The 12,228-nt window shown below is 41.7% G+C and overlaps 1 protein-coding gene and 1 non-coding gene across 4 annotated transcripts in view; both read right to left on the reverse strand.

Moving 5' to 3' along the window:
* Window positions 1–12,228, reverse strand: part of TDP1 (tyrosyl-DNA phosphodiesterase 1) — a 96,408-nt gene that overhangs the window by 12,927 nt on the left and 71,253 nt on the right. For all 3 annotated transcript variants that reach the window (XR_015768472.1, XM_028100594.2, XM_088024482.1), the window contains one exon: window positions 6,976–7,084. Coding sequence is in view for 2 of the 3 variants with exons in the window: in XM_028100594.2 (XP_027956395.1) it covers window positions 6,976–7,084 (109 nt within the window). In the remaining variant the exon portion in view is untranslated. The remainder of the gene's footprint in view (window positions 1–6,975; window positions 7,085–12,228) is intronic.
* LOC114208868 (small nucleolar RNA U13) lies at window positions 3,951–4,055 on the reverse strand. Its single transcript, XR_003609166.1, has one exon. It is a non-coding gene; the product is annotated as a small nucleolar RNA U13 (small nucleolar RNA).

A 12,228-nucleotide genomic window follows, 5' to 3' on the forward strand; every position in this document is an offset into this window, starting at 1 on the left:
ACACCCCGATCCTTGCTATGGCAGTAGCTATTAGATTCTTCACTGAGGCAGGGTTTGTGATGCAAACACGTGCCAGTGAGCCAGCATCTTGGAGACCACCACTGCATTTATTCCTCTCCCTCACAATTATCCAACGATAACCAAGTAAGATAACTATCCATTGGCAAATCCCTGGACACACCGCTCGATAAATGAGCAAATGTCTCTGCCTACGGGCTGACCATGTGCCATGCTGGCTGAGAGGTTCACCACTACCTGGGGAGAGAGACGCAAAAAGGCTAACAGGAAGGTAAGAGGTGGTTGTGACTCTGTTGTCTTCTGACCATTACTGGAAGTCAGCATTCACACTTACTGGCTTAGATGAAAGCCTGTTTTAAGCAATCCTCCTAAATTGTCCCATGAAAGAAAAACTTGTCTCATGAAATAGTCCTGCATATGTTTGAAATATTTGTCGAGTGCTGGTTAGATGCCAGGTACTCTGCTAGACAAAGCAGGGGTCCTCTCAGTTTATAGTCCAGGGGGACAGACGGACGAGCAGGAAGGCCGTGGAGCCAGAATTCTGAACTTGACCACGTCAGCGCAGTGGTTCCCGAACCTGGCTGACCTGAGAATTGCCAGAGCATTTCCCCAGAGCTCACCTCGAGGGAATTTCTTTCCATCCGTCTGGGCTGGGGCCTGGCATTACACATTCTTACCAAGTTCTAAAGGTAATCTTAACACAATCAGAGTTTGAGATCAGAGGCTAAATGGGATGAGCTTTTTCCTGTGATATAATGGAAGGATTTAAAACAGGAGTGTGACAAGATGAGAGGTGCATGGCAGCAGGGGAGAAGATGATGTCCACTGGGAGGGGACCAACACCAGGGAGATGAATAGGCAGTGCAGCCTAGGTGAGACACAGTGAGGCCAACATTAAGGCCATGGCAGGAAGGCTGGGGATGAGGGGACAACCAAGGGGTTTTATCTCTGTGTCTATTCCATCTGTCCCTGTGGTCAGTCAGTTGAGGACTGCGTGCATCTGACATCTCTTAACTCCATAACTTAGCTCTCTGTGGGGAGGTGGCACAGGGTGATGGTAAAGGGGTCATGGACATGGCAGACATGGGGCCCTGACCAAACTGACCTGAGTGCTTAGGTTCCTCGTCTATAAAGTAGGGGTTGTATTAGTACTGGTATCATGGGGGCAGTGAGGATTCAATAAACTCAGGTCAAGTGCTCATAGCAGTTCCTGGCACATAAGTACTTGATGAGTGCTAGCTGCTATAATATAATGATCACCACCCTCAACTCACAGTGGGTGAGGATTGTCATTATTCTATATGCTGTGTAGGTCCATCAGGTTTTTTAACAGCCAAACCCAAATACAATACCCCGTTCTACTTAGCCAGGAAATAAGCTCTTTGCTCTAATCCTCTAAGAAATGGCCCTTGTGTTACAGTTAGGCCTTGACCCCCATGTCCAAACACCCATACACACATTTCCCACTGTCTTCAGGGGAACTTGATATCCTACCTATAGAAGCCACTGTCTGTCACCTGAGCAATCACCTTTAATTCTTTCCTTGTATCAGGCACAGACTGTGTTTGTATATGGCGTGTGAGTGATCCCAAAGAGATGAACTAATGAGATTTCTGATGCCACTTTACCTTAGCCTACCTTGAAATCAACGAATGGATAAAACACTTGCCAGCTTGCAATACAAAGGAAAGCTCCAAAATATTTTACACTGGGTTACCGACCTAGTAGAGATGCAATCTTTGGTAATTGTGATTCCAGTGTTATCTGAAACCCATTAACTCTCTTTTCTGTGACGATCTCCCGTATTAATCTGTGACTAAAAAAAGCACAAGAGAACAATCTATCCAGTGGAAGGAAGTATAATTCAAATTGCTAAAAACCAAGTACTGATTTCAATACCATCTGATAAAATTACTTTTTACTTTGATAATTTCAGGTTTCCTTAAGGTTTCTGTTTACAAAGTAATTTTAAAAGCTAAGGTGGAAGTTTGGTGTCAGGATTCTGTTTGTACTATGAAACAAAAAGATTTTATTAAAGGAGATGATCAAAATCCTGTCTAAAAACCTTTCCTGGTTCTCTCATTTAAAAAAAAAAATCCTCATTTCTAAAGATCTTTCAAACAACAGGCCCTTGAAAATTAAGCATATCAACAACGATTTTAAGTGACTTACTTCTTTTGCATTTTCTTTGGATTAGAAAGTTAAATCAGCTTCGTTTCCCTTACATAAATACTTTATGAATCAGTCTCTACTATTTAGCAATAATTATGAGAGGTCTAGACTGAAGTTTATTCCTGTACTATCTAAATTCGAGGAATTATTTCAAATGAATAAAGCAGTAGGGGGAATGGTTACTATCTGGGAACCAATGGTTTAAAGCACTTTAGAGGATTATATATACTATATATATGCTAAATCTAGATCAGGTGTATCTCATGTGCCAAGTAGGTTTTAATGACCTCTCCGGCTGAGCAATTACGTATACAGCTAATTCGCTTAGTTCTAGACATTTAAAACTTAAATTCTAAAATATACAAAACCTGCAAAAGATACAACTTGGCAGATACCACCTTAACCAATTGATCAATACTGACTTTATCAGTAATCAGGCAGATTGTTATCATGTGACTTCTTATATGATGCACTAAGAAAAACAACATCTCTTCTGTGGTGTTCTTGGCAAAAGTGCATACTCTGGACCTACTTACAAAAAAACAATGGACAAAGTCCCTCACCATCTATAAAATAACTGGCCTGTGCTCAGCAAATTGTATCATAAAATACACAAAAATATTGTGGCACTATTCCAAATTAATGGAGACTAAAAAGAGTGATGATCAAATGTGACATGTAACCTGAAACTTCCCTTTTGCTATAAAGGACACTATTGGGGCAACAGATGAAATCTGAATAAATTCTGTAGATGACAGTATTCAATCAATGTTAATTCCTGATTTTGGTAACTGTACTGTGGCTATGTAAGATGTTTTTAAGAAATATATATTGATGTATTTAGAGATTGCAAACATGTTTACAACTTTCAAATGGATCAGAAAAAAGTTAACATGAGAAAGAAGGATTATGTAAATATTATAAAATATTCACATTCGGAGAACCTGGGTGAAGAGAATATGGGAATTCTTTGTACTTAGAACTTTTTTCTGAATCTGAAATTATGACAAAAAATTAAAAATAAATACTACAGTTGACTCTTGGACAACATGGATTTAACTGCACAGGTCTACTCACATGTGGGCTTTTTTCCCCAATAAATATACATACATTACTTAAGTGTATTTTCTCTTCCTTATAATTTTCATTTTCTTTTCTCTAGCTTACTTTATTGTAGGAATACAGTGTAAAATACATATAACATACAAAATATGTGTTGACTGTTTATGTTATCAGTAAGGCTTCTGGTCAACAGTAGGCTATTAGTAGTTAAGTTTTTGGGGAGTCAAAGGTAACGTGCAGATTTTCAACTGCGCTGGGGGTCAGTGTCCCTACCCCTCCCACACTGTGCAAGGGCCAACTGTATACATATTACCATGTGTATTAAAAAAAAAAAAAAAAAAAAGGAGAAAAAAACACCAAAAAACAACCCAGGTCATTTAACATAACTAAAGTCTCTGAAGCTCTGTATGTTCAATTATTCTTAAATTTGACATATAATTTATTCTTTAAGTCCAAATAAGATAGGCTTTACTTAACCTTACCTTGTTTTACCCACTTTACAGTGTATCAGAGAATACAAAGAATATAAGCTAAAAAGGGAGGACAAAGCAGATGCTTCTGGCATATAATAGCTCAGGAGAGATCACATACTGGTCTATTTTATTCTTTTCAGGCTCAGGGTCACATAGCAAGTGGGACATATGGAAATAAGATTTAAACGTTGGTGACTTTGCTTTATAAAAGATTTTTTTTTCTCACGTCAGATGGGTAATTGTGCCGAGATCGTAACAAAGTTTGAGGAAGGCACGTGTCACACATTGGCGTGAATACCCAATCATCACACTTACGAACTACAAAAGGATCTAAAAGATTTCCTTTAAAACTACAACTCCTATTAGTCAAATGAGTTTGGTTAGGTATAACTTTTCAAGTGAAGAGTAATTTCAACTCCATAAGGCCAGGGATTTGTGTTTGTCTTGTTCATAGACGTAGTCCAAGTACCTAGACAGTGTCTGCACACAGCAGGTTCTTAGTAATACAACTGTGGAGAAAACAGATAAGCAGCAAGTACTGTGTAAAGCAAGGTGGGCCTGCAGCTGTGTCTGTTTTGCTTTATTATTTGATCGATTTCTTGGTTTCAAGGATGTCTGCTGGTATCTTGCAATAAACTGTAATTTGTTCACAGCAATGTATTTCTTTGCTAAGCTTTCTGTATAGTCCTCAGATTTTAAAAAATAACGAACAAGATCTTATACATGTTACAGTGGTTTGAAAACCATTTTCAAACAAAGTGCTTTTGAAATGTTCTTAACCACTCACTTTTCCAAATCTGACACCTTTCCTCTAGTCCGTAGGATTCCCGTGAATGCTGGCTACATATGAACTGGTGGCATCTGAGTGACTGGCATTATTCTGCATGCTACTGACGCAGCGTGGAAGGTAAAACTGTGCTAATAAAAAATAAAATGCTCCAGTCTCTCTTGTATCTATCTTTCAAAGGAAATGTATAAACCCAGAAAACTTTGCTAAACAATGGAAAACATTCTGCTTGCTGGCCAAGTAAAAGATTCATTGTTACAGAGTCTAAGATACTACCCAGTTGGAAACTTTTAAATTCTTGAGAATGCTTTTTCTATCAAAACTGAAGGGACCTCAGGATATTTTTAAGGCTCCTCTATCTCTTTCATTCTTGCTTTCAAAGTCCTTTGGAGATTAGGATTAAGTGGAGGAGGTGGAATTCCAGCCAAGGTTCTGGGCTGGGGGTAGAAAGTACAGAGCCCAAGGCCAGACCACAGGAAGTCACACTCAGTCCATGGTCCTCCGTCCCCACCTCTAATAAGCTTATTCAGAACTCAGGTTTAAAGAGGAAAGAAAAAAACAAAAAGAAAGGAACACGAACAGACAGTAGGAGAAAAAACAAAGGTACAGCATAAAGCTGGAAGGTGGAAGGAGAGGTTTTCACCATCAGATCCTGAGACGCTGGGTGGGTTTAGGGACCGTCCCACATGGGCCTTAGGCTCTTTTCATCCTCCGCTCAGCAAGGGGAAGGGGAGAAAATGAACACCGGTCCATTATACACGCCAGGAACTGAACTGGATATTCTAAATAACAGAAACAACAGCTAATGTTTAGTGACTGCTAACTCTGCACTAGAGACTGTGTCAGGTACTTTACAGATAACATCTTGGTTACTCTTTTCAACAAACTCTATGAAGTAGGCACTCTTATTTTCCCACTTTACAAATAGAGACACTAAGGCCTAGAGAAAGCAAATAACTGCCCAAGGTCACTTAGGTTGCAAGGTTGGCACAAACAGAGCCTAGTTCTAAAGCACTATTTTTCACTTGTGTGTGCAGGGGGGGTTGGGAGGAGACAGATTCCCTGAAATTCTGATAAAACTGATATGATCTTGCTAGTGAAAAATGAAGATGCATAAATATACAACAAATTCAGAGGACTCAATATACATAAATTGGAAAGAAGGAAAAAAGAACACCTTCTGAAGCTTGCTATCAATATGACTGATTATAGCTCTAGATTATAGCTCTGCAGCTGCACCCTAGACAGCATGAGACAATATGGACACATCTGACAAAGTTAATACCATTGAAGAAACAGGTCCACTGGAAGGGGAAGGTCTGGTTTACCACCAAAACCAGAAAGGGCAAGTGAGGGTGAGGGAGTAGCTAAAACCCATCTAACACTGTCCAGGGAAGAAAGGGACCCAGTGGGCAGGGCTGACTCTGTTAGGGAATCAGAGATTTTGGAATATTAATGGAGCGATGTCATTAAAACTTTCCAAACAAAAACCAAATTTTCCCTGTTCAGATTCAGAATTTACTCAAAAATCATTGACTATAATCTGGCTATCTGTGTAGGCATCTACCTTCCAGGGGAAAATATGCTGGTTGTAATAGGACCTTTTGCCATTTTAAATTAATAAGCATGTCCTGATTATACAACTGCTCCTGTGTGAGTCTTGTAAGTGTGAACTTGCTTTAAAGACAGATATTCTAGGGCTAAGACAAGTGCAGCCTGTAGGGCTGGGTCACACCTGGGATGGAGCTGGTCCCACTCATGCCGGCCAGCTTTCCTCCAAAAACATGAACCTGAACCAATGTTCCAACGACTTTCTATTATGAAAAATACTTGGTCACTGCCTTTAAGAAAGTCATAGTCTAGGGCAGCCTGGCGATCTCCCCTTTAAGAGGATGAGAGGTATCTGTGAAGTGAAAATTATTTTCATCAAGATATTAAGCCATTATTTGTCATCTTCACTTCTTGTGAGTGTATAGAGGCTTTGTGACAGGATATTGCAACAGAGCAGCTATGATAATTCAGCAGTCTTTCATTAACCCAGATAGTAAAGAGGCCTGCCTGCAAAAATTGTAAATAATGCCACCTTCCTCACCGTTTTTTGGAAATAGTAAAAAAAAAAAAAAAAAAAAATTATATATATATAATAGGTTTATTACTTTTAAAATATAAAAAATTCTTGGTTTTGAGTTCTAATATAGTACTCTCAATAGTTGTAAAAACCCATGTAAGTAAAAGCTCCTTGTGGTCCTTAATAATGATAAGAGTGCAGAGGGTTTCCTGGACCAACCAGTTTGAGAATGACAGCTGTAGTGGCCCCAAACAGGGCAGCAAAGGGGCCTCTGCAAACCTGCATTTCCTAAGTATTCCCTGAGCCAACCTCCCACTGAGAGACTGACGGCTTCTTCTGGGCACTGTTTCTGTTTCATACATAACACCCATGATCTCCCTTCATGTGTGCCCTACCTTTACTTCCATACAGTTCTGGAGGCAGGTCGAATGGCACAGGAAAGGCGGCCGCTGGCTCCTTGCTCCCTGAGAAGAATTTCTGTTTTACTTTGAAGCTGTCCAGGCCCTGAAAACACAAAGAGGGCATCTATGATTGCACCCCATTTTCTGAAAAAGATCTCAAGAAGCAATTATATCTGTATGGTACTCACACCAAAACTGAAGTTATTTCAGAGCTATTTTCAATGTTTGATAGATCAGATATATTTACAAGTCCCCTAAATTAATCTTTCCTAAAAATAAGAGGTTCAAATTTTAAAAATTAAATTATAACAAAGTTCACAGATGTTTAATAAAGGAAATAAGAGAGAAAACAATTTTGGATATCATAGCCCATTTCTCCTAACCGCTATGTACCGTTTGCAAGGAGTGTGTAGAAGACACTGTATATAAATAATTTCAATATTGCCATAGTAACAGGCTGCTCACTCTGGTGTAAGAATAAAAGCTGCCTTCATGTATAATGAAAGTGTTCCAATATAATGTGATAGGAATATAAAAACAAAAACTCTTCCAGACTCACCAAAATGGAAGGTTTATTCCAAGAACTCCAGAATAGGGTATTATTTTTAGATCTTAACCAGGGTACAAGTTAAAGTTCTGTATCTCAGCTGATGTAGAGAACCACTACGGCCCTCTAGGACCTTTACATCAGTGCAGGTGCTTAATATGTGAGCCTCACTTTCCCCATGCCTCCACACACTGATCCTCCTCCTCTGATCGCCCTTGGTGGACCATCCCAGCACCCTGTCTGCAAGTCAGTCTGTCTCTCATCCCTTCTGTCCACCCATCTAAACACATACCCATCCTCCATATCCTAAATACCCACATATCAAACAGTGCTAATGTCCTTGGAGCCCGAACAAAGAACTAGAACTATAGTTCTTAGTCTTGATGATCACATAACTGAGTAGGGAAGGCTGCTTGTGGGCACACTGTAGGACACGGTAAGAGCCGGAGTTATGCTGATCTGGGCTCCAGGCCATCTGGTTCTAACACTGCTCTGGCATTTGCTGAGCTGCGAGAATGGCTGATACTTGCATTTGTTCATTCAACACATTACTTCTTGAGTGCCTCTTTGGTGTCAGGCACTGACTGCCTAAGAGTTAACAAAGATGTCATCGTCCCTGTCCTCATGGGGTACACAGTCTAGTGGGGAGACAAAGCATTTATAAAAGTGAAATAATTACATAATTGTGATGACCACTATGAAGAAAAACAGAAGTACTGGGAGAGAGAATAGTAGACCTATTTTAGATGGGGGGGGGGGGATGGTCAATAGAAGCCTCCCTAAAAAAAGTGACATTTTAAAGAGGAGTAGGGTTAGGAGAGGGGAAAGTGGAAAGAATATTCCAGGCAGAAGGTGCAGAGGTAGGAAAGAGCATGCATGTTCCAGTAGCTAAAAACAATGGTTAGTGGGACACCTGGCCACTTATTTACTAGGCCTCAATTTCCTCATTTGTAAAATCAGAATAAAGCCATCTGGATGTCACCACCTTAAAATGTCTTTCATGTCAACACCTAGCCTTGGTGCTTAGCTGGTGTTCAAGCAATACTAGGATATTGCAAAAATAGGATAAAGGCATCTTGCCTGCTTACTCTACAGGCTTTTCCATTAGATAAAATCAACGTGCAAATGCTCTGTGCACATGAAGACTTATAGAAAGGTATGGGCGATGAAGAAAGGGCCAGCACTGATGAAGATGGGGATGAGAAACAGCGAAAGGCAGTAAGTAATAACCGGCTGAATGCTATACAGAAAAGAAATGCCTTTTACCAATTTTGGGATAAGGAACGGCTTTGTAGAAAACATTACAGCTAGGCCTTGAGAAACTGGGATAATTCTGATAAATAGAGATGGCAGGAAAGAACATCAAGGGAGACCAGCATAAGCCAAGGCAGAGTTGTTAAAGCATGGAGCAGGTAACATCAGGCAGATGGGAAGTGAATGACCTACACACAGAAGGAGGCTGAGAACACTGGAGAGAACCAGATGGAGGAGGTTTGAACAGGAAGCAGTATGGGTATCTGTGGCTTGTACCTATTTAACTGGGCCCAATCCCAGGCCATAGTGACTCGGGATGGGCAGGTCGGCCACGTCAGAGGCGTCAGGGAAGAGACCATCTTTCTGCTCAGGAGTTCATTTGGTAAGATGTGAGCCTTGAGCTGCTGGGGGCTCTCACATATTTCAAAATGAACTCTGAAAATACGGCCCAAACCCATGGATTCAGCTCTGCCTGAAGCAAGGGACTCACCCTCCATGTTTGCCTTATTTCTTACTTGTGTGAGTTGGTTATCCGTCACTTACAACCCACAGCATCACAAGACCCCAGTTATTAAAGTGTGTGGCCCCTACTTTGATATACAGTGAGGAGTTGCAGGTTTTTGAACCGAGAAGTTCCACTATAAAGGCAGACTGGCACAGATGAAAATAGATCCAACAGGGAATTGTTAGAGCCAGAAGACTGAGAGCTACTGCCACACCAATGGGAGATGGATGAGCGAATGGCAATGGGGAAACAAATATCAGCATCATAACAAAAGCTGAGATACAAACAGTGAGTTCAGAGGAGAGTGGGGTCAGTGGAAAGGGAAGGAAATGGATTTGAAAGAAACTGATGGAAAAATTAAAAATCAGGGATATGTGAGGGCAGAGGAGGAAAGGGGTAGGGAGACCAAGGGCACTTGAAGGGGGACACTATAGCCTGCCCCGTCACCCCCACTTCCTCCTACCCTGGGGAGGGCTGCTGGTGCCCCTCCTCACAGCTCACCTCCAACAAGCTCTGGATCGGAGGATAAGCTTACGCTCTTCCTTATGCATATCACTTACTTGCTGTGTGACTCGAGGTGAATGACCTAACTTTTCTGGGTCTGAGTTTCGTCATCTATTAAATGGTATGCTGACAGTAAATTATTTAGAACAATGACTCGCACATGGATGTAAATTAGTATAGTATGTACATCCAGGATGTTCTTGTGATGAAATTACTCCTATTTTACAAGGGAGGAAATAAAATGGAGGTTAAATAGTTGCCCAAGGCCGTAGAGCTATTAAGCGGTAAGGCTGGAAATCAAACCCAGCCTTTCTTCTGTTCCTTCAATTAAATGAAGAAACAGTCTCACATTCACCCACCAGGAGCCACAACAAAGGAAAAATTCCTCGAAAATTTAAGAGGTAATATTGAAGCAGACCAAATGAGGAGGAGCCAAATTCTGGAAACTGTAGTGCTTGACATTTGTGAAAAGAGGCCAGAGGTTGGGAAGTGATGTCATTTAATGACTATTAAATACTTTATGTGGAGTTTCAGATAAGAACAACTTCCCTCTTCTTTGGCTCCTAGTCCATTTCTGTTATTTTCAAACAAATCATCACAAAGGATGGAGAGTCTTTATGGCCTGGCCCAGATCTGATGCCCCAACATGCTTTGGCACGTGCTTATTCTCTGGTGTCTTACTTCACGTATAAGAAGCTTTGAGCCATCCACGTCTGACAGGAAGCAATACGCTTTCCTGAATGCCATCTCTGATCTAAATTCTAGGGTATTATATGAAAAAAAAAAAAAAAGTACCACTTTTCCCTTCAATCTGGATGTCAAATAATTTGAAGCTGTCGTCTAATTATCATTATTTATATATCACAGTGGTATCACTTGGCATTTTGTAAAACAGAGGAAGGCACCCTCCCAGGCAGAGATACTTAAAAAGACAGTTAAGACAATATATTTATAAAATACCAGGTGAGAGGGTGGACATCTATCACACTTGAGAAATTACTGGCTTTTCATCAGTTCTGGGAGGAAAAGAGCTGTTATCACCACGACGGATTAAGTTTAGCGGCTTAGCTCCATCACAGAGAACAAGAAACATGTCCAAATCTCAGAGATATCGTTTATTTTTTAGTTGCATCCGATTAGCATCCTCAAGCAGTAAAGCCCTATACAAGGCATCAAGTTTTCCTGGATAAAATGGTAATGACAGTGAGCCTTCTAGAAGGAGCACACTTAATTAAAGATGGACTAATTGACAAAGAAGTGAAGTACAGGGAGGTGGCTGTGTTGTCCTTCCTATAAGGCACCATATGATCAACTGTGTTTCCAGGTGGGGGCTTAGGAAAAGCTTCATGAAGGAGAGTAAGCCCAAAAGGCCCAAGAAGGGTGGGTTTCTGATGAGCAAAGGGCTGTGTCAGTGGGGTGGAGTGCACTTCAAAAGGAGAAAAAGGAACAGCATCCCATCACCATGGGTGTGAGGTCAAGATTTTGACCTCTGCCTTCCACCTTCTGTTGAACTGCTTGATCTACGAGTTGGTGTTGCTACTGCTCACTGCTCAATACCTGCCAAGTGCTAGGCACTGTTTCAACCATTTATAGGCAAGAACTCTCAAACGATGCTACAAAGTTATTAGTTACTGCACTGTCCCCACTTCACACTGAGAAAAAGGAAGCCTATGGAAGTAACAGGTCCAAAGCCTAAAAGCTTATAAGCAGGACCCCAACTCCATTGTCATTTTGGCTCCTCTAGCACTGTGTGCTCCCAGAGAGTTCCTTTGCTTGGTCCCTGGTATCTCTCCCACACGTTCTTCTACGTTCTCTTTCCACATGATTTCACTTTCTAATGGAGGTGAAGGATCACACAACTAGTAGGTGGCAGCTGTGCCCCTGGTGCCCCAGCCCAACTCCCCCACCCGCTAACAAGCACTCACAGGTGACTGGAGCCCTGGCTGTGCAGGGGACGTGGGGGGAGGGGTGGGAACAGAGGCTGGGGGGCATGCTGTTCCAGGTCACGGCGGGCCCTGCTGTGCCACACACAGGACTCTGGATATCATCTCGTGGGCCAAGACGAGATACTGCAGGTTCCAAGTCAGGGGAATGCAGACCCTGGCAGATGGGCAAAAAGAGCTCCAGAAGTGTAGCAGTAGCCAAGATGGGTAACGAGGGAGAGATGGAATCAGTTAGCCAGGAGAGGAGAAGACAATGACCTACAGCAGCAGGCAGCAAAACTCTTGCTAGGGCAGAGGACAGGATGTGGCAGCTGGATGTGGACAGGGAAGAGGAAGGAGCAGAATGCCAGACTGGGGTTGAGCGGGAGAACATGAAAGCTTAGAAGAAAATTCCACGTGAAACAGTACTGACCAGATGTAGCCCCGTGGGAAACCCTGAGTACCCTCAACAGACGGCCGGTGGTCAGAAGTGGTGTGGGGCGGGGAGGAAGGGT

This window comes from Eumetopias jubatus, unplaced genomic scaffold, assembly GCF_037043125.1.
Source record: "Eumetopias jubatus isolate StellerSeaLion01/CBP00866 unplaced genomic scaffold, mEumJub1_p1.0 scaffold_7, whole genome shotgun sequence".
Taxonomy (NCBI): domain Eukaryota; kingdom Metazoa; phylum Chordata; class Mammalia; order Carnivora; family Otariidae; genus Eumetopias; species Eumetopias jubatus.